This window comes from Peromyscus eremicus, chromosome 20, assembly GCF_949786415.1.
Source record: "Peromyscus eremicus chromosome 20, PerEre_H2_v1, whole genome shotgun sequence".
Taxonomy (NCBI): Eukaryota; Metazoa; Chordata; class Mammalia; order Rodentia; family Cricetidae; genus Peromyscus; species Peromyscus eremicus.
The window spans coordinates 61,957,074-61,983,283 of NC_081436.1; the positions used below are offsets into that span (position 1 = coordinate 61,957,074).

A 26,210-nucleotide genomic window follows, 5' to 3' on the forward strand; every position below is an offset into this window, starting at 1 on the left:
GAGTTACAGGGGGTTATGAAGTCACCCAGTGGGGGTGCTTGAAGTGAAATGGACTCCTTCCCAAGAGCAGCATTCACCCTTAACTTGATTCTTTTGGTGATTTTATCCTGCCTGTGAGGACTCCTAGTGAGATGGGAATGGGATGTGCATCCCTCTGCCTTCCCTGGGCAGCCAGAGAGGCTCAGCTTTGTCAAGCCCTTAGCGCCCTCCTCCGCTTACCCCAAGGTACTGCACAAACAGAGGCCTTTTCCTCTCTATAAAAAGCCAGGAAGCTTGGCTGTGGCTGCTGGGCGGGTGTGATTGCTTCCTGTTCCCACTGTGGGGATACAAGCTAGTAGAGATTCCCATAGGCCATTTCCTGATTGCATTTGACCTTGACAGTGACAGTATGGCTGATAAACCGACAGCAAAACAGGATCCCCTGCCTACCTGAAGCTCAGCCCCTCAAGATGTTTGCAAGGCTTAGTAGGAGGAGCTTTAGACAAAGCACCCTGGCAGAGGACGGCTAATGGATGGAATGTGATGACCTTGTGCTTGGCAGGCCCAGGCCCAGGGCTCAGTCCCAGCACCCAAGGAGAAAGGAAACCCATTCAAAATTCTGCCTACAGTCCGTCCTGTTAGCTGGAGATAGACTTCTTGTTCATGTCAGGGTCATTCCTTGGGCCATAAACACTACCCAAGTGAACTTTGAATTATGTGATGTGAAGCTGTGATTTCCTCTGAAGATGGAGTTAATTTAAAACGTCCCCATTTCTAGAAGCTAAACACTGTTTCGCTCAGGAGTGGTGGGGGAGGGGATGTGCCACTCCAAAGGTGGAGCAGGTTCTGATCCAGGAGCAGCAGACCAGCAGCTAGGCCAAGCCTCGGTTCTCAGCCCTGACTCGCCTAGGTGAGCCTGTGCAAGAGTGAGCCTGTGCAAGAGTGAGCCCGTGCAAGAGTGAGCCTGTGCAAGAGCACAGCCTGGAGGTTTGCGGTGGATGACGGAAGCTGAGAAAAAACAGAAAGGAACCCTTAGAGAAGTGAGGCCAGCGACTGACACACACACACCCCCACCCCCCCCACCCCCATCCCCCCACCCCCGTCTTACATTCCCAGGTCTCACAGGTCCTTCCCTCAAGTCAATGCCCAGGTGCGGTTTGCGTTTGGGTGTTCCGCCAGCTTCTCTTAAGGGCTACGTGAGGACACACTTCCATCCTGCCTGCTGGTCCAAAGGGACCCTGCTGTCCCCTCTGGTGTGTTAAGTGAGACCTTTCTGAAGTCCCCTCCCTAGAAGCCAGCTTCACACTCAGTCATGAGAGACTGATTTCAGAAAGCTCCTGCATGCCTCATCCCTTTTTATAATCCCATCTCATAAATCTGCGAAGAGACTGGTTTATTGTCATCCAGCTGCTTTTGGCATGTGACTGATAAAAATGAGGCCCATGTCTCTGTATCACAGCTATAATGTGAGGGAGTCTGAAGAATGAGGACTTTGGAGAATTCAAGAGGAAATCTTCACTTTCTCTTTGTATTTACCTGCTGTCTGGGTTAGGGTTTCTATTGCTGCAATGGAACACCATGACCAAAAAGCAAGTCAGGAAGAAAGGATTTATTTAGTTTACACTTCCACGTTGTAGTCCATCACTGGGGGAAGTCAGGACAAGAACTCACACAGGGCAGGAACCTGGAGACAGGAGCTGATGCAGAGGCCATGGAGGGGTGCTGCTTACTGGCTTGCTCCCCATGGCTTTCTCAGCCTTTCTTATAGAACCCAGGACCACCAGCCCAGGGATGGCCCCACCCACAATGGGCTGGGCCCTCCCCATCAATCACTAATGAAGACAATGCCTACACCTGGATCTTACGGAGGTATTTTTCAGTTGAGGCTCCCTCCTTTCAGTGAACTCTAGCTTGTATCAAGTTGACATAAAACTAGTCAGCACACCTGTCAACATCCACATGTACACTGTCCTCTCCCAGTGATCATAAAGCCCCCATCACATTTATTAATAGTTTGGGGTATCGGCCCAAACCAACCAGTCTAACTCCCCCTGAAGCCAACCTCATCATCAAGACAGCACCTGTCCTTATGGTAGGTGTAAATGTTTTCCTAGCCTGTGCTTTTCAAATGTAAAAGCATGGTTTCTAAGGTAAGCAGCTTTCTATCTGGTCTACCAGCTGGCAGACAGAGTCCTCAGCATCCATCCAGCTGGTTTTTACTCTACTGTGCTATCCAGGCACAGCTTTCAAGAAATCCTCGGAAAGTAATTCACCTGGGCAGAGCATCTCTTTGAAAAAAAACATGATTCCCTGATTCTTACGTGTACTACGGGGCATGGTGTGCACTTTTAGTCTAGGAATAACATTCATCCTGACTTTTTTAGAGAAAATATTTCTGTTAATCTTTTGAGGACTTCATGTGTGTATACAATGTAATTTGATCATCTTTACCCTCAACTATTTATTGTTCCGGATCCAGCTCCCACCACCCTTCAAGTGTTCTTTAAAACACACACACACACACACACACACACACACACACACACACACACACACACATTTAGAGAACTCAACAAGTCAGTGTGTACTGACTGTAAACTCCCAGGTGTGGACTGTCAAATAGAACATGGTTGACCTACCAGGGCCACACCCTTAAAGAAAACCAACCCTCCCTTCCCCAGAAGTCAGCAACTGCCAACAGTGTCTCAGCTGGGGGTGGGTTGCTCATAATTCTCTCCCCATCACTTGACTTACTAAAGCATCCTTTAAACACATCAGAATCTTTGTAAGCTAATGAGAAATAGGACAAGAATCAGGTTATTGTGTTGTGTAAATATTACTCTTGAAATACAGTTTTTAAGATTGTGAAAAGTGGGTCCAACTCACTTTTAATCTATGACACATGCCCACTCCTGTTTTGTGCTGGCCTTCTGTATCCTTTTATTATCAACTTCTCCGTGACTACAATCAAATCTTCCTTTTGCATAATTTTATCATGATGGATCATGCTACCCTTAAAAAAACAAGCAATTGGCTTGGAAAATTAGAATGATCTTCTCTATCATTTTGTACTCCATCACACATCCCAAGGGACATGCGAATATTGGCGAATTCACGCCCCATTATTCAAATACTGTTACTGTTCACCGCCGCACCCTGCCTTTATTGCTTTCTCCTTCAACGAAATTGTTCACATGAATTTTCCTCTGGCACTTCTTACTTGTAGTTGCCTTGTTCCAACCCCATCCTCAAAGTATGTCTTTGGCTGTGAGAGCAAGCATATTGGAGTCTTCAGACACACCCTCCATGCGGAAGAATCAGGATGTCACTTTCAGCCATCTGCATTATGGTTTTATTTGTGCTTCTGAGTATGCTGTGCCTGCCTCATAAATCTAAGGTGTTTACTGGTTGTGCATGACAGATGCACGGTTCTAATGTCACGGTTCTCTGCCCAACCCACCTCTGCCGCTCTCCACAGAGGCTGTACTTGCCAGCACTGTGTCTGCTGAGCCGAGCCTACTAAGAAACTCTTTGCAATCGTAGTTAAGCTTGAATGACCAGAAGTTACATGATTGTAGAAAAGGCAGAAAATGGTTTTCTTTGCACTTGCCTCTAATGAGGTCAGTACATTTCCAGGTCCAGCGATGTGAACATTTTTAAGTAGGTGACTATCTACATGTTTCTGCTCATCCTGGCCTGGTTAGCAGAGGGACAAGTGTCAAGGTTTGTATGTACGTGCGTCCCACATGCTGGTGTGTTTGGCTGCTTGGTCCTCAGACCATGGCAACGTTTTAGATAACTGTGGGTATGGACAAGATTCCTACCTGGCAAACTAAGGTGCTGAGGTCGGGAGTGGGGTGGGGGTGGGGTGTTAATGATGATACTTGCTTCTGGTTTATGCCTGGGCTCTTTACTTCTAATGTGCCTCCATGATGTGAGCAGCCACAGGCTCCACCGCCACAGACTGAGTCACTTCACCACGAGGGACTGTCCTTCTGAACCACGAGACAAAGTAAATCCTCCTTCCCTCAAGTTGCTCTGTCACCACCATAACAAAAGTGACAAACACTCCAAGTCTATCTGATACCGCATCAGCTGTCCCCAGCTCAGGTGTGAGGGCCAAGAGAAACACAGAGCATGTTTGACCGACTTACAGACGTTTGGAAACACTTGATGCTTTTGCATTTATTCTAGTGCTGTTCTTTATCTGGGGAATTTGCTGTAATGTGGGAACTAGAGACACCAAACAGAGTTCAGCAGAGTGAGCCACTCTCATTAGCATCTAGAAGGAGCACAAAATGTTTTTGGTGGTCTCTGGTGTGAAAGGGATGAGGCAGGCTCACAGAGTGATCCGTGAGTAAACCCACCCAAGCATGCCCAAGGTGCCCTAAAAATAAAGCTGGTCTGCCCTGGTTGTACCCACGGCTTGTTCTTTAGAGATAAAACCTTTGTTGGAGTCATTCTGGGTATACAGTCACCGTGGCTTCCTTTAGATTAAGCTTTCCTTCTTACCTTCTCTGAATATGGGATGAAAATAATAGTCAGAGAGTACACTGGCAAGCAGGAAGGCTTTTCCCTAAACACACACACACACACACACACACACACACACACACATACACACGCACGCACGCACGCACGCAAGTGCGCACACACACACACCATGCTCCCTAAGCCTCTGCTGTACTTTCTTCCGAGTCCCTGTGCTGACTAGGGAGAATACAAAGTGTTCTGCCTCTGCCACTGAACCTTGCTACCTAACCTTAGGCTAATACTTAAATCTTTATTCTGATTCTATAATATGGATATACTCTTTCACACACTATTTCAAAGATCTACTGAAAAGAAATACTGTGAACATCCCGTAAATTCATACAAGAAGGTGCTGTGTTTCACTTACGCTTGTAACATGGGGCACGGCTAGGCATGTACTCTGAATCAGGTAATGCTGGGGTAAGAACAAGTGTGTTTAAAAGATAAACTGGTTTGATTATAAGCATAGTACCCTCTGTTTAATAAGAACATTTATATTGTTTTACTAAACTCTGTTATAAGCTGAACAGGATGGTAAGGAGCAGAAGAGAATGAGTCAAATGAAAACTGACCAAACTGAGTTATAACTCTGTCAACTAATACTTTTTATTGAGCAACCAGTATGTACTGAGTCCTGTTTTAGACACTGGGATTGTGGGGACTGTGAACAAAAGAGAACCCAAATTGTGACATCATGAAGCCTCCATTTTAGTAGGGAAAGATATACAACAAATTTAATAAAACTGTTAGTGTTGAAGAAGTCTTAAAAGTTAAGGCAGACAATAAAGTACACAATCGAACATTAAAATTTTAACCAGGGTTATAAGGGAAAGGTTATTACCTTGAAGGAGGTCAGAACTGGGTTGTGCGGATGGGTACTATTCTAGCTGCTTTGAAACTATCCAGAGCAAACTCACATGGGAATTATAAGGAATGCATAGTCTTCTTGGAGAAGACCATAAAGAATAAGATGAGAAGCACTGTGATGTGTTCTCTCCTCCTGAGAGTAGAAGAGATGTGGCGTGGTCCTGTCTGGACAGGGCTGGTTCCTGAAGCAGAGCTCCTTGTGAGTGTGGATGGTTCTTCAGGCACTGCATCTCCTGTCCCTAGCTGTACAGGAAAGGAGTGCTGTAGGCCTCTATCCGGATGAGCAAGGAGCCCAACCCTGAGTGGAATGAGGGAGCCTCAGCGGAAGAAATGGCTGCCCGTGCCAACAGGTGTCACTTCGTCAATGGCGGTAGACACAGTCTAAGCATGCTCTGTCAGCAAGCACAGCACATGCCCTGGGTGAAGGCCTCTCCTGGGTTCTTATCCCCTAGAGAAAGACTGCAGCTGACAGACACAGACGGTTTAAGCAAAAGCTTATTTGGCAAAGCAAATTACAGTCCGAGGAGAGATTTGAACTCACCCCAAATCCATTGGGTTCTACAATGTGGATTTTTAAGAAGTTTCTTATGGGCTTCTCCATCCTATGACGTCATTGCTAAGCTCCTCCCACCTTTATTTCACCCCATTGTACTGCACATGCTCTGGATTTTCCTCCCCTGGGTATTAGGATGTTCTCTGGTGGGCAAGTGTGGGCTACAGGAAAGTGCCTGTCACTTCATTTCTGAGATGGTGGCAAGGACCTACTTCACCTCAAGATGTCAAGCCACAAAGTGGTACTTTAGCCCCCAGGAAACACTACAACAGTGGTTTCCTTGGTTACCATATGCATAATCCCAGCCTATCTAGTCAGGAAGTGCCTAAGGACAAAAGGATAGATCTACATGGCACCCCCTCCCCCTGCTCCTCAGGTCTGCCTCACTAACTCCTCTCACAGTATCAGAGAGAAAATACAAAATAAGACAGGATCTCTCCTGCAGTTGGTTTAACATCTGGCTAGAGATGCTGATCTTGAGCAAATTGTGTAACTAATTCCAGATGTAGTTAAATGCAAGCTGTGACAGGAGTGTGTAAATGGAGCCCAAGTAGGTCTTGATGTTCAGAGGTCTCTCTAGAGAGGTGGGGGTGGGGGGGTGGGGGGTGGGGGGAGATGTTCTAATGGGGCTGAATATGCGTTAATCAGCTCAGTGAGTGGTTGGGAAAAGGGAGCAGCTAGGTAGAAAGGATGGGCCTTTGGGGCACAGAACATGGCTACCATGTACAAAAGAGATCTGGTGGAACAGGAACACCCAGGAGGTCAGTGGGGAGCACTGGTGTCAGGGAGCTGAAGGCTGCGCCTGCAGAAGGTATTCAACACCACTTTCTGCTCTGGTAACCCCAGAGTCGCGTGGCTGAAATCACTGTTCCATGGCTGTCATCCGGCCCTCACGGCATCTAGCTACAGAGCCACGGCCTCCCAGAACCAGAGCGAAGGCAGAGGGAAGTCCAGACCCCTTCTCGGCAGCTGCGACTCCCGTGGGACCCACGTGCTTCATTTCTGGTTGTCTTAATGACCACCACATGGAAACATTAACCTAGGACTGGCAGGGGCCTCCTGGAGTACAGACTCACAAAGATCTTTCCTGTCTGGCTAATGATCCAAACAGGGGAGTCAGGCTGGACAGTGGCAGTGACTCCTGTCCCCTCTGTATGCCACCTTCTTGCTCTTGTTCTTTCTAATTCTCCGTTAGGCAAGCGGGAGAATGCTCTCGGCTCCGGAGGGCTCATTTCCGTAAAAATGCCAATGGAACGGTACCCTTATCAGGTAGATTAATGGTGTTGATTGAGCATCCACTGGTGCCAGGCAATGATGTTGACATTTTTTTCTTTCACTCAGAGGGAAGGAGGTTCCCCTTTCTCTTCATTAGTCCTCTTGACAGCGTGAGGATACAGGTGGTAATGGTGCCCATTTCCTATGTAATGACCAAGACCAAGAGCCATCAAAGATGCCCCAAGGTCACATGGCATCGTACTATAATAGAGACTCTGATTTAGTTTAGATGCAGGAGGGTCACATAAGGCACTTCATAGCTTCTCCTTGCTACCAACGGGCTTCTCACTTAGCCTGTGTTTCATGGACAAGTATTTCAGAGATTTTGTAGACATACAGTGTGTCCTGCCATGCTGGCCGGGATGGGGAGGGGTCCCAGGATACATTCTAGTATAAACTACCACTCGAACACACTCAGCGAGGGACACAGTGGGGTGGAAATGGGAAGGGCAGATTGGGTCACCGTCCCCTGGGAACATGACTACGTGAACTTGTCACAACTGTTCATGTCTTCATAACGCTCATTCTTGTACTGAAATCAAAAACTTTCAAAGCAAAAGGGTAAAAATATGAATGAAAATGATGTGAAAGACATCCCAAACCCCAGATTCTTGTGACTTCCTCGCCCCATGTAGGATTATTTTTATAGAACTGTGCCTTCTAAGCCCGGAAGCAGTATGCCAAATAAATTTTAAAAATGATGAACTATTCTTGGACTCCATGGGGCCTGGAACCATTTACTAAATGCATTTGTGGCCCCCAGAGGAAGTCTAAAATTGGGGACTTGAGCCTCTGGTAAGAAACGTGGTCTGGATGGCTGAAGCTCATCTGTTTGCTGCTCCAGTCCAGGAAACTCAGTGCCCGCCCGGCAGTCACAGTGACCACTGACGTGATAGAAGAGTTAGTGTTTTGAGTTGAGCAGATATTTGTTGGGATCAGAATTTCAAGCAGCTCCACCTGGTAGGGCTCTGGCAGGCCTGGGAGACTCCCAGACTCAGGACTCTCTGTGCTCCTCCAGCACAACCCACCCACCCCCATCACGTGTGGTCGACCCTACCTCAGCAGTCCAATGGCCATGGCCATAAAGACTTTATCTGAAGCTCTTGACTGTCAGCACTCACACGGTCTCTTTGCTGGGTCAGCTTTGTAGTATGTGGAGGCCTGGGCAATGACTGTCTCATCTGAGGCCTGCCCACTAACTCATGAGTCCCTTGACTGGGCAAGGTAAGTGCACCTCCAGCCACTGGCCGTGTGTTAGGGAGTGAGGTGGAGTTAGCCATTAGCAGTTGCCAGAAGAAGGGAGGCCACAAAAAGTTGGCTATTTTCTCTGGAGTGGCGTCGGGGGAGAAAGGTCAGCTCTCATTTTTACAGCCCCTTATTCCTCAGATTTTTTTTTTCAAAGACAGTCTTTCACCATGTGGTTCTGGCTGGTCAAGAATTCACTAGTAGAGGTCTGAACTCACAGAGATCCACCTGCCTCTGCCTCCTGAGGGCTGATTCGAGGCGTGCGCCACCAAGCCTGGCTGGTTACATGTGTTACAGCCGGTCACACTGTTTCCCCCACCTCGGCTTCCTGGCTGACAGCTTCAGCTACCCACGCCAAACTCCGTCCAAAAATACTTCATGCAAAAGTCTAGCAACAAACAATTCAATAACCTTTATGGCAGTACAATGGTAGTCTTATTTTCTTGTAAGTTATTGTTAATCTCTGTGTGTAACTTATAAGTTAAACTTTTTCATGGACATATATATATAAGAAAATGCCACAGCCAGGTGGTGGTGGCAGCACCTTTAATCCCAGCACTCAGGAGGCAGAGGCAGGTGGATCTCTGTGAGTTCAAGGCCAGCCTGGTCTTCAGAGTGAGTTCCAGGACAGCCAGGAATGTTTCACTGAGAAACCCTGTCTTGAAAAAAAAAAAAAAAAAAGGAAAAGAAATGGCACAGTTATGTATGGGGTCGCTGCTCTCTATGGATCAGACATCCACACAGGATCTCAGAGCATATCCCATGCAGATAGCTACCAAAATGATGCATTCTTTTGGTGACGAGCTAAGCTAAAAGTGATCTTTCTACATTTTAAGATGGGAAAGAATATTGTTAGACAATACCCAGTTGAGATTTTTTTTTTTTTTTATCAAAAATACGTATTTTTGAGCCAGGCAGTGGTGGCCTTTAATCCCAGCACTTGGGAGGCAGAGGCAGGTGAATCTCTGTGAATTCGAGGCCAGCCTGGTCTATACACTGAGTTTCAGGAAAGGCACAAAGCTACCCAGAGAAATCCTGTCTCCAAAAAAAAAAATACATATTTTATTGACATTGATGTAAAAAAATAAAACTTTGAAAAGAGCCCAAGGCCAGTCCTTCCCCAGCTTAAAATTCATCTGCTGTAAATTCTCCAGTGACTTAGAAAGTGTGACTCTGAGCTTACCCGGAGCAAAATAGGGCTTCATCTCATTCCGTAGGGGAGACAAAAGAAGGAACAGTCTGTCCAGCCTGCAGCTCAAGGGCAGGTTTTGACCAGTTCAGTTCATGTCCTAACCAGTCACCTCATGCAGGGAAAGTGGGCGTAGGTGTGTGACCATCGCACAGGAAGTGGGAGCCACTTCCTGGGAAAGAGAGTTCCCTGTCAGCGTCAGCAGTGGCTTTGTACAATCATTACATGACTCCAGCAAACCACTTAAATTTTCTTTCTTTCTTTCTGATTTACGTGTGTGCCTGTGCCTGTGTGGATTTATGTGCAGGACCTGTGTGTGTGTGCAGGAGTCCATGGAGGTCAGAAGAGGGCATCAGATCTCCTGGAGCTGCAGTTACAGACAGTTAAGTGCCGCCGTGTGGGTGCTGGGAACTGAACCTAGTCCTCTGCAGGAGCAGCCAGCTCTTTTAACTGCTGAGCCATCTCTCCAACCTGTCCAGCAAGCTATTTTGTTACCCATGTGGGGCTGTGAGTCCTATGCGCTTACCTCAGCTCGTCCTACCACAGACTAGAGGAGACAATACTCTGGTTCAGAAGAAGATGATGCAGGGATATTCCGCTCCTCCCCAGTCTTCTCTCTTGATGCATTACTGTTTCATCTCCGAACCTTCCTGAGTACGTTTGCCGGTTAGTTTGGGGGGCCTCACTGAAGGAAAGTTCTCAGGCCCCTCAGGTTCATGCTGAGTAATGCTTTTCCCCAGGAAGAATCATAAACAGACAAGGTCAAAATGAATTTGGAGATCTGAACCATCAGTCAGATGCAGACATGTAAAACAAGTCATGGTAAAGGACACACCTTTCTGTTTGTCCATAGCATTTATAACTTGCTTCCTGACACTTTAGGAACCATTTTTCAGTTGTGTTTTCACAAGAGTCAAAGCAAGGTTGGTGGGCAGGGTTGGGCTCCCTCCCGAGGCAGACGTTTTAACCTCCCTGCTCTCTCCCTGGTCCCTCCTGGGGACTGCTGAGGGTTCTGTGTTCTTCACTGGAGCGAATGTGACTTTGGCCGCTAGCACCTTGTAAATTCCATTTTAGGAGACCTTAGTGCAGCTTACATTGAGATGTCTCCTCCAAAGTTAGCCAGGCTGTCTAGGGTAAGTTATGGGCTTTTCCCTGGAAAATCTAATTCTGGGAGCTGAGGAATGAAGCCACAGAGTTTTCAGAACCTTTTGGGGAATCACAGAAGTGCAAGGGCGCACACTCCTTCCCTCCACAGATGCACAAAGGAAGAAGGGAGACTGAGCCCTTCCCTGGCCACCATTGTCTTTAGTGGAGGTGTGGTGGGTTTGTTTGTTTTGTTTTGAGTTGTGATTTCTTTTCTTTTTCAATGGAAATCTGGCTTCACCTGTCAAATTCTTGGTTCCATACTGATAATTTGGTATCTTCTCGTGTATTTGTTCTTTCCCATATATGACCAAAATCTCTGCTTTTTGTCTTTCCTTTCCTCTTCTTTTCTTTTCTTCCCCCATCCCCTGGAAGGTTGGGTGTGGCTCAAAATAAATTACAAAATCCCGCACTGCCCTTCTTGGAGTAACTACTGAAAACAGGACGCCAGTGTCTGACAAAGCAGGTGTGCACTCGTCTGAGGAAAGCGGAACTGAGGCCAAGATCCCTAAGAGATGTGCACGGTGGCGTCTGGAGTGAGAGAGACTGGTGGGGGGGGCAGGCACTGGCATCACACAGCTCTTGGGCAAGCAGAAGGAGGCCAGGCCTCTTCTGAGGGTGGTGGGAAGCCCTGTAGGATTTTGAGGAGACAGGCATGGGACACACAGAGCATTTCAAATTTGAGACCAACTTCTGTTCCTTCCTACACCCTGTCTCAAAACCCAAAGCAAAAGAGGGAACTTCAAGCAGGGGAGTGACATAGTATGACTGAGGCAATTGGTGGCGTAAGAAGATAGGAAATTAGGGTGAAAAGGGGGGCACAGGCAAGGAAAAGCCTTAGGTGACCGGGAAGGACTGACCCACGGGTGTCCTCACTGGGGCGGTGATGAAGATGGTGGGCAAGGTGGATTGGAGATTTTGGTTAGAGAATCTGTGTCCTGTACCAAAGGAATTAAAGCAAAAGGAACCACAGGTGACCCTTGTGTCCTGGAGTGAGCGACTGGAGCCGGAGGGGGAGTCCTTTACTGAGATGGGGTTGACTGGGATCTGGGAAAGCTCACAAGATTCAAACAGGAAGCCGGAAGCTCCAGCGCTTGTTCCTTCCAAGCACTTCCAGCATGCGGCCTTGAGCTGGGCATGCAGGACACCCACCGAGGGGAATGCGGTCTCTGCCTCTGTATTTTCCTGCCACCTGCCAGCTCCACCTCTCATTGCCCTTGGTTGGTTTCATCCCATTGTCTATGGTCCAATGTCAGAGTGATGAGGACCCAGTCTTCAGGCGAACGGCTTCGGAGACTTCGAAGGAGTCTTTGGCTGTAAACTCTATCTGTGCTGATGGCTCCCAAATTTGTACGGGTTTCATGGACCCCTTCTAACTCCAGACTTGCAGGTATTCAGTTAGCTGCTTGATTTCTGCAGCTCCATGTATAGTAGACACCTTGAGATTACCATGTTGAGCACTGATGTCATGACCCTTGACTCACCCCAAAGCCCTACTTCTGCATTTCCCCCATTTCTGTGTCAAAACCTTGACATCAGGCTGAACTTCTGTTTTGTTTTGTCCCCTTGCCCCCCCACCCCGCCACCTTACATAGAACCCAGGAACTCTGCCATCAAGCTGTATCTGGAATCCAGCCACATGCCCCCCACCCCTCCCCCACAGCAGTGACTGCCCTGCTTTCAGCAGTCACAGCCTGTGTCTGGGCCACTGCAAGGCCTTCCTCACTGGTCTCCCTCAGTGTTTTCCATCTTGAGCTTGTCTTAGCACAGCACACACAGCTATGCCTGTGGAGACAAGCCACTCCTTCACTTCTCTGCTCAACGCCAAGTCTTTGCAGAGTCTTCTAGGACCCATACATGATCTGATCCCTCACGGCCCTGCTAGTCTCATTTCTTACCCCCTCATGCCCTCTACTCTGCCACATTCTGGGTCGTGCTAAGTATGTCCCTAGTTCAGAAAGAACCATTTTGCTAGCTGTTCTCATCCATTCATACTGACCTCCTCATGACTCTGCTCTGGTCCATGATACTTTCTCAATAGGGCCTTCTCTGGCTTCTTATTCAAAATTCTAGCACACCTGGCACTCACCACTACTTCCTCTTTACCTTCTCCATAGCACATGTCCACCCAACATCACTTACTGTTTCATTTCCTGTATTACTGTTCTTATTTCATGTATTACTGTTCTTGTTTCATGTATTACTATTCTTATTTCCTGTATGTCTCTTGCCACTAACTATAAACTCCATTTAGGGAGAGTCTTGGCCCCTGCTTGGCCGCTGGTGGGTCCCAGAACTCTCTCTGACACACACTTAGTGCCTATTTGTGGCATAAAGGGGTCACAGTAGGAGAATGTCTGCTCTGTCATCTATTTCCTTCTAACTTCTTATGGAATTGTTATAATTTCTGCATGTGCTTTGTTTATAATATAATATCAGGAACAATGGAAAAGCTAATGGACAACCATCCATTGCTGGCTTCTTGGCGAGCTGTGTGACTTGGGTCATCTCAGTTAGTCTTTCTGAGTTTTAATCTCTTTGCTAATAAAATGGAGAAAGTCTGTCCTGCCTATCACACAGAGCTAATGTGAACATTCAGTAAAATAGTGTATAAAGGACCATTGTCTTCCTCTTTTGTTTTCCTAAAACAAAGCATCTGGAGCTGTATTCCCACAGAAAGGACGTTGATTTATTTCATAGCTTAGGAGGTAGGAAGTTGTGGCTCTGTCTGTTTCATCTCTGGTAAGAGCATTCGGGTCATAACACAGCCCGGTAAGTGGCATCATGTCAGGAGCACATATGACAGGGAGAGAGGTCACGTGGCAAGATAGAAAGCCAGAAGCTGGGAAGGAGCAAGCCTGGCCATTTTGTAATAACTCATTCTCTCAGGAACTAATCCAAAGGACTTATCCCTCTCCTGCAAGGCAGCATCACACAATTTGTGATGGAGGAACCCCATAACCTACCTATTTTCTACCAGGCCTCACTTCTTAATGACTCTACCATTTCAACACCGCTGGGAACCAAACTGGCAGCACATCAGTCTTTTGGGTTACCATGAAAACTCTTCCTGACTCAACACTAGAACTATATTTATGTGTGACTACCATATTGAATTCTCACATTGGGTCAGGGAAACATGAACTTGCAATATTGAATTCACTTCACTGAGGTGTACTGCCAATGGTCATGTCAGAGGAGCAGCATGTGGCAACTGAAGTTCAAGGCTGGCTCAAATTCCTTTCATCTTAATGTTGAAAGACACAGTCACAGATTTCAGTGTGCATTACTAGCTGAAACTAAACCTTACAATAACTTCAGGTTAAATCGGATGTTTTGATAATAGCCTTAAGATGAACAACCCCAGAAGACAATCTAAAGTTCATAAGGACACATAGCTGAGGTCAAAAATACAAAGCAGCCCAGTTGTTACTAGCTGACTCATTTTCTTGCTAGGGTTGGTTGATGGTCAAACATGATGATTATTTCCTTGAACCCATTTCTGCCCTCCATCTCCTGATATAAAAAAACTATTGATGAATGGGTGTGCACTCTAAAGCTCTAAAGTACAGTTGACTGATTGTTTTTTATGTATAATAAAGTTTAGGTTTGTGATTCCTTTAAGATTCCTTATGAGATTAACTTTCAAGATAAATAGTAAAATGATTGATTCTTTCTTTGTGACCACGATATGCAGCCTGCCAACAAAAGAGTTGGCTGTGAAAAAATACATATTTTTACCTGTACTCTGTGGAATTTAGCAGAATCACTGTATGGGATAAATATTAGAATGAAGAGCTGTTTTTAGAAATACTTTGATCTTGAAGAATCCTTGTGGAAAACAGTGATTGAGTCCCTGTGGGAAACAGTGATTGTTTCCCATAATCTGTAGAATTGTTTTGCTGAAGGGGCTTTGCAACCATCCCATGACTTTGATCAAAAGATGCCTCAGGCACACCTGAGGCTTGTATTATTGTGTATTGCACACAATCCATAATAAAGGACTAGAGTCATGGAGGCATGTGATACTCTCCTTCAGTAAGACATGTAAATTAAGATTAGGGAATCTTGAGGAAATGCTTTGTGTAACAATCAATAAATATGCCTTTGTATGGCTGTTTGGGGTTCAATCTAGTCTAGTTCAGTCCATCGGAAGAGACTGGACCTTCCTGCTGTCACGTAGGCCTTAAAATTTCATCTTAGAGTGCGTTCTTTCTTCAACTGACAATGAAAGAACACAGAAAGAACATGGAAGAATAGAGAATAAAGAAGGAAATCATCGAGATAGTGTAAATGTCTTTTTCCATAACCCCCTCGGACAGAAATGTCTAGTATGCACCAATGCTGTGGATTTCCCTTTGAGCCCTGGCAGCAATAGTGTACTTCCAAATTAAATTATTTATTCAACAATTAAACAACAAAGGTAGCCTTTGAACCCAAGCATTGTCTTTTTTAAAAAATCTTAATTTATCTATGTATGTGTATGTTCATGCTGGGACAGATATCCATAGCATACCTCCTGGGGATGAGAGTCACAGGGACTGTGAGCCTCCCATTGTGGGAATGTGGGTGGTGGGAACTGAACCCAGGGCTCCTGCAAGAGCAGTGCATGCTTTTCCCGATGAACTGTCTTGCCAGCTCCTGAACCCCAGCACTTTCCAATCAGTTAATGACGGTGTGAAGCAATGAAGACAAGTTGACCCAGGGTGCAACTTTTGCCTCTGCACTAGTTTTTTCCTGACCATTAATTAATGTAGCATTAATTGTGTTAGTCTCTGTGCCCTTCTTTCTCTTGAAATAGGCATGCACTCTTGTTTTCCAAAAGAAAACCCTCAGGCCTTCCTCCCCTCTACCCAATGAATGAAAGCCTATCACAGGTCTACCCATGAATGAAAGCCTATCACAACTCTAGTCAATGAATAAAAGCCTATTATAGGGCTACCCATGAATGAAAGCCTATCATAAGTCTACCCAATGAATGAAAGCCTATCACAGTTCTACCCAATAAATGAAAGCCTACCACAGATCTACCCAATGAATTAAAGCCTATCACAGGTCTACTCATGAATGAAAGCCTATCACAAGTCTACCCAATGAATAAAAGCCTATCATAGATCTACCCATGAATGAAAGCCTACCACAGGTCTACCCAATGAATGAAAGCCTATCATAGGTCTACCCAATGAATAAAAGCCTATCACAGGTCTACCCAATGAATGAAAGCCTATCACAAGTCTACCCAATGAATGAAAGCCTACATTGGTCTACCCATGAATGAAAGCCTATCACAGGTCTACCCACGAATGAAAGCCTATCACAGGTCTACCCACAAATGAAAACCTACCACAGGTATACCCAATGAATGAAAGCCTATCATAGGTCTACCCATGAATGAAAGCCTATCACAAGTCAAGGCTTTTGTTTTCTGTCTGGCCAAGCAAGTGCAGATAGCTTTGTCAAGTTCAAGCATCAATACTCAGTCAAGTATTTGTTGACAACTCCAGAAAAAAAATCCTGGACTGAGCTGCAAATGCCTGCTTCCCAGATGATTTAGTTATGCCCTTCTCTCTGTTTGTGTCACAGTCTTTCTGTGCTAATGAGTTTGTGAATGTGGTTTAATTGGTGTTTACTGAAAAAATAGCTGCACACAGATCAGTCTTGTGAGAGACTTAGTCAGAATGTTGAGGCAATGTTGTTCCTTGTACAAAAGAGCTAATAAGTGAGAAGTACTTAATAAAGGCTGGGAAAGGACTGTAAGTTGGCTTTGGAGAAATAGAGCTTTGTTTCTACAGGAAAAGAAATAATTCTTTAAACAGGTAGATTCAAATATTAAAATAGCAATCTCCCCTACTTCCTCAGGGGCCAGATGATTGGCATATAACAGAACTGTAATGGTGGCAATCTAATTGGAAACCATGGCAGTGATCTGATTGGATACCATGGCAGCGATCTGATTGGATACCATACCAAAGAGCTGCCATCTACAGAGCTCCTAAAAGGAGAATTTGAAATCACTTGTAAATTCCACTAAATGTTTTGGCTCTCTGCAAACCTATGCATTATGTATCAACTCTTGTTTCTGAATTCTGGCCTCAGGCAAATGCTAATGTAGTAACTAAATGAGGGATTTAAAATCCTAATACAAACCAGCCTCTACTTTGGGAAGATTTTTACTTTCCAGGAGAGGGAAGTGAACATTATTGGAATGTTCAGTTTATAAATTCGATCTGTGCTTCATTTGTAAGTTAATTTTTTCTCTGTATAAGTGGGTTTTGCCCAACTTCACATTCACAGGGACCTCCAAACAAGGTCTCCTTGTAGTTGTTGCTCATGCTAATGAAGGAAAGTCCATCTCATTCTACCCCTCAGAGGTTGCCTCCTGGGAGCTGAAGAGCCAGGTTCCATCTGTAGTGCAGAACTCAGGTTCGACAGAGGAGTGAGACTGGGTGCCACAGCTAGAGGAGGGGACAGGCTGTGGTGTTCTCCCACACAGTAGGGCATCATTAACAAGTGTATTGTGTGGTTCAACGTAGCTGGAAAAGAGGCTTTGGATGTTCTCATCACAACAAAACGGAGGCTGTTTGAGATGATGCATATGCTAATTAGCCTGACCTGATCACACTGGGCATGCATCTATAAAAACATCACACTGTAAGCCACATATGTACGATTATCATGTGTCAGTTACAGAGAAAATAAAACTTAAAAGTCAAAACCAAGCAGTCAGGCAATTAATTCCTAAGGATCCCTCTCTTTTCCCGATCTGTGGGTGCTACAAAGGTTTGAGCACCTAGAACCTCAAACGCTGCCCTGTAGGAATTCCTTCTGAGGGCCTCAGACAGACAATTCGGTATCAGAGGCCCTGAGACCAAGTTGTAACTCTATCACCTGGTACACCTAGTGTGACAAACAGCAGGAGAAAGCCAGTCTGCTACCCTGCATGTCCATCTGGTAATTAGTCATCTCTCTGTCTACCAGGGATGTTTTTTCCCACTTGCTCCTTTGGCCTTAGTTCACAGTATGCCCTGTGGGATGGGCCCTGGAGAGAAAAAGCCATCCCCACTAAGATCTACCCGCAGGGCAGACAGCGGTGGGAGAGACAGATGATAACTATCCCAGGGAAATGACAGGATTAAAATTGGGCTGTAAAAGGCAAGGGCAGAGCCTCTGCTGTGAGAAGGGGTGTATCCTGACTACAAGTCCTCGTTAGCATTGACTGTCACCCTGACACAGCCTAGAGTCAATTTGGAGAGGAACTACCTAGACCAGCTTGGCCTGTGGGTGAGGATTGTCTCAGTTCCTAATTGATATAGTAGGCCCCAGACCACTATGGGCAGCACCATTCTCTAAGCAGATGGCTTGAGCCTTCAAGCCAGCCAGCAAGCAGCATTCCTTTGTGGTTTCCGCTTCACATTCATGCTTAGGTTCCTTCCCTGGGTTCCCTCCGTGATGGACTGGGACCTGAAAGCTGAAACATACCCTTTCCCACCCTGAGTTGATTTTTGTCAGAGAATTTCATCACAATAACAGGAAGGAGACTAGAGAACACTGCATAACTGTCTGAAAGTCCATGGCTAAAGTCAGGCCCTACCGCTAGTAGGAAATGCCCTGTGATAGCACCTCTGCCCCATCCCCCATGAGTGACCCTCCTCCATGCACCATCCCATGGCACTCACTCTTGACCTTCTAACTCCATATGTCCCCTCACTACCACCACCACCGCCTCTGTGCGCCTAAAGGTTTCCTAAGGGAAAGGTGACATCTTACCCTCTTCATCTCCAGAAGCCTGAGAAAAGCTGGACAGACACAAAACAGCTATGTGAGTGGAAGCCGGTATTTACAGCTACCCGCCCCCATAAAAGTCACCTTCCTCCCTACACCACATCAAGAAACTAGTTAACACCAGAGCATGCACTCCTGTTTTGAAAATGGAAACGTGAGGCTAGGGAGATGGCTCAGCAGTTAAGAGCACTCGCTGGGCAATTGTGAGGTCCGCGGTTCAGATCCCAGCACCTACGCCAACACTGCAGACCTGTAACCCCAGCTCCGAGAGAGGGGGAGACAGGAGGATTGCTGGGACTTGTGCCTGGTTTCCAGCCCAGCCAAGAAAATCCCAGATCCATGGAGAGACCCTTTCTCAAAGAAGCAAGTGAAGCGTAGTGGCAAAGAACGTGCGATCCGCCTTTCCTCCACGCATGCGCAGAGGCACACCTATTTAACCATACATTACACATAAGTAAATAAATCTTTATTCATGGAAAAAAAATATTAAGAAGTACAAACACTTCTTAATTTATGGTGGGGCTAAGTCCTGCTAAACCCAAGCAAGTTGTAGTATTGTGATTTGTATTGAAAATGCATCAAATACCTCTCACCTACCCTTCATCGCGGCATCCCAGCCTGCTGGAGAAGAAAGCTCTTAGCTGTAGTTCAGGACTCCACATGAGATCCACAGGGAATGTGTAGAATGTGAACAATTTGGCATCGGGTTTCTGAATACCAAAAATTAATTCAATGGCTGAGGAGATGGCTCAGGGGTTAAAAGCACTTGCTGCTCTTGCAGAGATCCTGATTCATTCCCGGCACCCACATGTCAGCTCACAATTGTCTGCAATTCCAGTTCCAGGGGGACCAATACCCTCTTCTGACCTCCTCGGGCACCAGGCCCACATGGGTACACAGACATACATTATGCAGGCAAAACTCTCAAGCACATAAATAAATCTAACATAATTTTTAACTCAAAATCCTACACATAATGAATCTGAGATGTTTCTGGCGGAGCTTGCTGAGTGGCATCCCGGGACTTCACTGCAGCATCTGCTCCGAAGGCACACTGGACACGGGACTTCACTGCAGCATCGGCTCCGAAGGCACACTGGACACGGGACTTCACTGCAGCATCGGCTCTGAAGGCACACTGGACACGGGACTTCACTGCAGCATCGGCTCTGAAGGCACATTGGACACAGAGTGCAGAGACACCATGCTTCCACACCACACAAGGCCAGTGAAGGCTGCCTGAAACAGCCCAGCTAGACTCATCCCCTTATGGTATGAGCTCCAGTGTGTCCACTCTAGACACAAAGGCTCCTGTTGCAGTGAAAGCATGATGGTTTCATACAGACACCAAAGACTTCTAATATTTTCCTCTGTCATCCTTCCTCATATTTGTCCGGAATCAGTGTATCTCTGGATTAGATTGTGTTAGGCAAATAAGCACACTCATCTTATTAGTAGGTAATTCTGCTGTTGCCTTTAACAAATGGAAAATATGTGTGTTTATAAAAGAACTGTTTTGAAATAATTTCTGGTTTATTATAAGTAAATGTTTCATTTGCATATCAATTTTATATATTTGTGACCATATTCACATCAAACTTTTTGGTCAGGGAGAGTCATGAGTGGAAGGCCTGCTGGGGAGTATCTGCAGCCTCCTCGCGGACATGCAGCCCACAGAGGTGAGGCTCAGCAGCTGCCATGCAGTTGAGAGAGCACAGAACCAAATATCACTGGCCTGGACAAATGCCTAAAATTCAAAATCCAAAAACAGTGCAATTCCTGCTGAATACATATCACTTCTGTGCCGTTTTCAAGTTGAAAAAATAGTTAATCTGAAAACTAGATATTAATAACATATTTAAACAAGCCCCCACATACAATCTGGGAGCACATACACCAAAAGGCTAGCTGCGTTTATCTCAATGATTGGGATTTAGAAGATGCTGGGTTTCTCACTGGGTCACTGCAGTATTTTACTGTTTGGTTGTGGACATGTGCTATTGTTAGGATAAGGAAATACATGGTTACGTGTCATTTTAAAAGTTGAGTTTGACCTGTTCCCTAAGCTGTAATCATGGAACATGAACAACTTTCTGAAACACCATCTTTACCATCTACATGCCAAGTGGCCAGTGACTCCCTCCGGATCTAATTAACTGGAGTAGCTAGATGGAGGTTCACAGTGTATTTCCTTTCCCTTCTTCCTTCACTTACAGTGTCCAGAAGTACGTGAGCCATACTTTACATGGAAGCATACTGACAATGAAACATGTTAAGATCTCTCTGTCTCTGTCTCTGTCTCTGTCTCTGTCTCTGTCTCTGTCTCTCTCTCTCTCTCTCTCTCTCTCTTTCTCTCTCTCTCTCTCTCTCTCTCTCTCTCTCTCTCTCTCTCTCTCTCTCTCTCCTCTCTCTCTTCTCCCTCTTCTGTTCCTAAAGTTCTTCTTATAGGATTTGAAATTACACTTCTTGAAAATTGATAAGTCAAGAATGAATTGTCTCTCTTCCATCTGTCTGTCTGACTATCCATCTGTCTACCTGACCATCCATTCATCCATCTATCCGTCCATCCTTCTGTCTGTCCATCTATACATACATACATACATACATCCCTTGCTTTCTGGTTGGTTCTGGCTAACATGATTTTCCTGCGTCTTTGACTGGCCCGTTTTCCATCATTTTGTTTAGCTATTAGGCTAGTATAGAGTTTGTTTGCTTTTCCCTCTTCCCCAGGAACAATACCAGGTGATCACATGACCTAAAGGCTAGCTCTGAAAACTATGATATGTATTTTCTTCTCTCTCTGCAGTTGAATTCTTGCCATCAGGATGGGGAAACAGAACAGCAAGCTGCGCCCTGAAGTCATGCAGGACTTACTGGAAAGCACAGACTTCACAGAGCATGAGATCCAGGAGTGGTACAAAGGCTTCCTGAGAGACTGCCCCAGCGGACATTTATCAATGGAAGAGTTTAAGAAAATATATGGGAACTTTTTCCCTTATGGGGATGCTTCCAAATTTGCAGAGCACGTCTTCCGCACCTTCGATGCGAATGGAGATGGGACAATAGACTTCCGAGAGTTCATCATCGCCCTGAGTGTGACGTCAAGGGGCAAGCTGGAGCAGAAGCTGAAGTGGGCCTTCAGCATGTACGACCTGGACGGCAACGGCTACATCAGCAAGGCCGAGATGCTGGAGATCGTGCAGGTAGAGAGAAGGGTGGGTGGGTGTCACGAGAAAAACAAAAGGCTCCAGGGGAGCTGGTGTGTCACCAGGACAGTTAATTTGGCCCACTCAGTGATCTTGAAAAGTTTGAATTTGCATGCACAAAAATTGCACCAAAATCTGCATTGGTTGGAATCTCTTGAAAACTTAGGAGCTCCAGCTAGACTGTCTGACATTCTTGCCTGTTAGTGGTCCCCTGTGCTTTGGGGTGATTCCCACACTGCAGAGGGACAGGGCTCTTCTGTTGGCCGTCCTTGTTACAGTCATCCCATTGATCAATTACAACAACCTACTCAGACACGGAGTTTGGGGTCATGTCTTCTGAAGCTGTGTTAGTAATGAAGCCCTGACTTGGGTGCCCACCTGCATCTTTCAGGGACCAGCTCTCTTTGGTCAAGAGCTAACACAAGGCGTGGTTTCACCTGTATAACAGGACGGCCGTGTCATGGGGTTAAGATTAGACATAATTCCCCATGTTAAATGCTGTCTTAGTCACTGTTCTGTTGCTGTGAAGAGACACCATGACCAAGGCAACGCTTATAAAAGAAAGCATTTAGTCGGGGGCTTGCTTACAGTTTTGGAAAGTTAGCCCATGGTCATCATGACAGGGAGCAGACAGGCATGGCACTGGAGCAGTAGCTGAGAGCTTTACATCCTGATCCACAGGCAGAGAGAGGGGGTGGGGACTGGGCCTGGTGTGGGCTTTTGAAACCTCAGAGCTCACCCTCAGTGATACACCTACTCCAACAAGGCCACATCTTCCAAACCTTTCTAAACAGTTCTACTAACTGTAGACTAAGATTTCAGACATATGAACCTATGGGTGCTGTTCTCATTCACACCACCACAAATGCCTAGCCCAGGGCCAGCCACATAGAAAAGATCGTTGTCATTAATTTACAGCTTTGTAGACTCTTAAACAAGAGCAGGGTCTGGACTCGAAGCTTTGCCCCATCAGAGGTGCAGATACAGAGGGCTTCACCATTTTACTTTGAGACACTGCCTTTGGCCTCCCTGAACCACTCAGGGTCAGTTACTGAAGAGAAGAGGAGGAAGTGGAGCTGGTAGAATGGTGGCTATGGCAACTCACCAAGCAGTGGGTGGGATCCAGAGACAAACCTAAGGAGATAAATTCAGGGCTCGGGAGAAGGCTAGGAGGGCTTCGGCTGCAGGCATTATTAAGGACCAGGGGGGTGGCCAAGCCAGTGAGCCCCAGCAGCCAGTGATGGTCCAGGCAGGTGAGGGGAGTTCAGTAAGGAGGCATCCGGCAGCAGAGAACAGGGTCAAGAGAGTGAGTTGGGTTCGTTGGAGGGTTCAGCTCAGAGGTCACAGTCACCCGGGGTCATCTGGGCAGATGTCCTACCAGAGTGTCTACCCTGGGAAAATGGTGGGGTGCAGGATGGGAGGAGTCTAATGAGATGACAGAACACAGCAGCTGGTGGGAAGGGGGTTAGGGCAGAGTGCAGCTAGCTGGATGAGAAGCTCAGGGAACGACGTGACAGAGGAAACCGGACAGAGCTGGAAAGAGCAGCTGCGGCTGAACCTTGCAGCGGGGATGGAGGATGGAGCCCGCAGGAGCGGGCGTTACAGGGACATCACAAGCACTAGGGAGATACACAAACAGGGGTCTCAGTGACAGGCCTCACCCAGGAAGATCTCCGAGCTCCGCCAAGCACATCTCTTTTCTGACTGGCCACCAGTGGCTTTCCCTTCACCAAAGGGTAATGATATAAAAAAGTTATATCGAAAGAATCCCGCAATGATGTAGGTCTTAGCAGAAACAAAGACTGTGTGTCGTCCCCCCCCCCCCCCCCGCTTCCCTGCAGAGAAAAGACATCTAATGTAAAAGATAGGCAGATACAGGGCTTGGTAAATGCGCTTGAGAGATAGTTCAGCAGTTAAGAGCACGGGCTGTTCTTCCAGATGACCTGGGTTCAATTCCCAGCACCCACATGGTAGTTCTCCAGTCACAGGAGACACAATGTCCTCCTCTGGCCTCCACAGGCATCGCAAGCACAGGACATACATGCAGGTAGAACACTCACACCCATACAGTAAAATAAAAATATTAAGAGAAAATTATTCACTATTCCATCCTACCCACAAAGAAAACCACTACTGATAATTTTTTAAGTGACATATTTCCTGGTCCTCTTACCATGCATTTAAAATATCCAGTTAATTCCATAAAGTATGTGTAATTTTCTATCTTGCCATTTTCACCCAGCGTAGTAACACAAGTATCTCTGTGTCCATAAAGATGCCTATAAAAATGTTTAATAAAGCTAGCCAATGGCTGCGTAATCATCCTGCAGTATATTACAATCACTTAGTTTTCTACTCTGGCTATTTAAACCACTTTCAGTTTTCATTATTAGACAAAATAGTTTATCTTTTAAAAATAAATCAATAATCTTTCTACATAAAGTTTTTTTTTTATTTACAGGGTTATTTTCTTAGACTGGGCGTGAGCATTTCTAAGATCTCTTGACACATCTTGTCAAAGTATTTTCCCTAATGCCCCTACAAGCATATGTAGGACATCTCCATATCATTTTACATCTTGGATTTTCCTTAATCTTTGCTAGTTAAACAAAAATTAAAATTCCGAAGCCATTCACAGTGCTAGATTTCTGATACTGTGACAAATGCCTAAATCAATTGACTTACAATTTTGGAGATTTCAGTCAAATCTGTGGGTCTGGGCCTGTGGCTGGTATATCACATCAGGGTCAGGAGTGTGAGGCAGAGAAAAACCATTCACCTCATGGCCAGAAAACAAGAGGAAAAGACTGAGGTCCCACAGTTCCCTTTGGGGACTCACCCCCAGTTACCTGAGGACACCCCCAACAGGTCCCATCTCATAGAGACTCCAGCTCCTTTCAGTGGTGCTACAGGCTCAGGACCAAACCTCTGGACACAGGGCAGTTGTAGCTTACGTCCTTACTAGGCTTCTTGGCTCTTGTGTTCTGTTTTCTTATTTGGTGCTGAGAACAAAACAAAGGGCTCCGTGAGTCCTGGGAACCACAGTCACTAACCTGCACCTTAGCCCTTCCTGGCTGGCTGTGTTCCACGTCTCTTCCATCTCAGAGGGCTGCCTCCACCCTTGAAGAGTACAGAGGGCTGAGCTGTTCTCACTTTGGACAAAATTCTTCCTAAGTGGACTCTGAAACAGAAGCATCCATGAGCCACAGTGTTACCTCCTGACAGGGTTTTGTACCTGTTGTTGAGGAACTTGTAGATACTAAGACTGGAAGGGACCTTCAAAGACTTTTAGAAATGAGCTTTTGGAAATGGGGACTCTCCCGTTGACCACGACTCAGCAGGGACCCTGGCAAGGGGAACAGTATTCAGGAATGACATTGTCCCTGTGCTTGGAATGGGGTTTGAAAGAGAAAGTGGCGAAACTGCAGGGATATACAGAGGATGCCAGCAGATACCTGGACGCTGGGAGGGTCCCCCACCACGGTCAGAACAGAACACAAAGCCAGGTAAACCCGGAAGATGTGCTGAGCCTGACAGAGGCATGCTCCTCACTGTGAAGTACTCTAGCCTTGTAAACTGAGAAGATGTGCTGAACCTGATAGAGGCATGCTTCTCACTGTGAAGTACCCCAGGCCATTCCCAGGCCTTCATGAGTGTCCAGTTCTGAACTGTAAGAGCACACCTGCCTTCAGACACACCTGTGTAAAAATGTCCTCAACCATTTTATACGCTCCATACCCTAATGGTTAATATTCATGATTGCAAATACCACAGGCACTCTGAAGTGACTTCAGATCATCAAAGAGATTAAATTTCAAACCATTTTCAGACCAGGGGCTACTTTGCAAGCTGGTGATTCACATATTCCATCACATTCTTATGCTAATCCCCGCTTTCAATTATTCAGGATGAAGTGGAATTCAGTGTCAGATCTCACGGAGCTCTACAGTCTATTTTTTTAATCTTTTGTTCCCTCCTCTTTTGAAGGCCCTGGCACTGTCACAGGAAGCCCCTTGAGGGGAATGTTCTTGACTCAGTCCTGGCTGGTCTGTACCGTTTAGGAAAACATTTATTTACTTACTCAGAGCAGTCACTGTCTGTGAGTTTCAGTGTTGAGCTTGGGTAAGCAGCTGTTAGGAAGCAGCGGGACCAGCTGTGGCCAGGAGCACCATAAACAGGGTCTAAGTTTTAAAGTGACATTTGTAGCTTAATAACACGCTCTGAATGTAGCTTCCTAGCCGAATCCTCATCCTTCAAGACTCAGCAATTCAAGCCCTTTAGTGGGGGAAGGAGCAGATTTATGATCATTTACAATCACTAACAACTAGCCAGGATGTAGACCAGGAGGAAAATGAGTCTGTAAGGGGGCTTTGCATGGGCAAGGAGAGAGAGATGCCCTTCAGAAATCATCCATTTGTTGTACTCAGATATTGCCTGT

General features: G+C 46.1%; 1 protein-coding gene across 4 annotated transcripts in view; it reads left to right on the top strand.

The window, feature by feature from the left end:
- Positions 1-26,210, top strand: part of Ncald (neurocalcin delta) — a 194,450-nt gene that overhangs the window by 146,245 nt on the left and 21,995 nt on the right. For all 4 annotated transcript variants that reach the window (XM_059247590.1, XM_059247587.1, XM_059247588.1 and 1 more), the window contains exon 2: positions 21,373-21,769. In XM_059247590.1, the coding sequence (XP_059103573.1) occupies positions 21,392-21,769 (378 nt within the window). In that variant the 5' untranslated portion in view covers positions 21,373-21,391. The remainder of the gene's footprint in view (positions 1-21,372; positions 21,770-26,210) is intronic.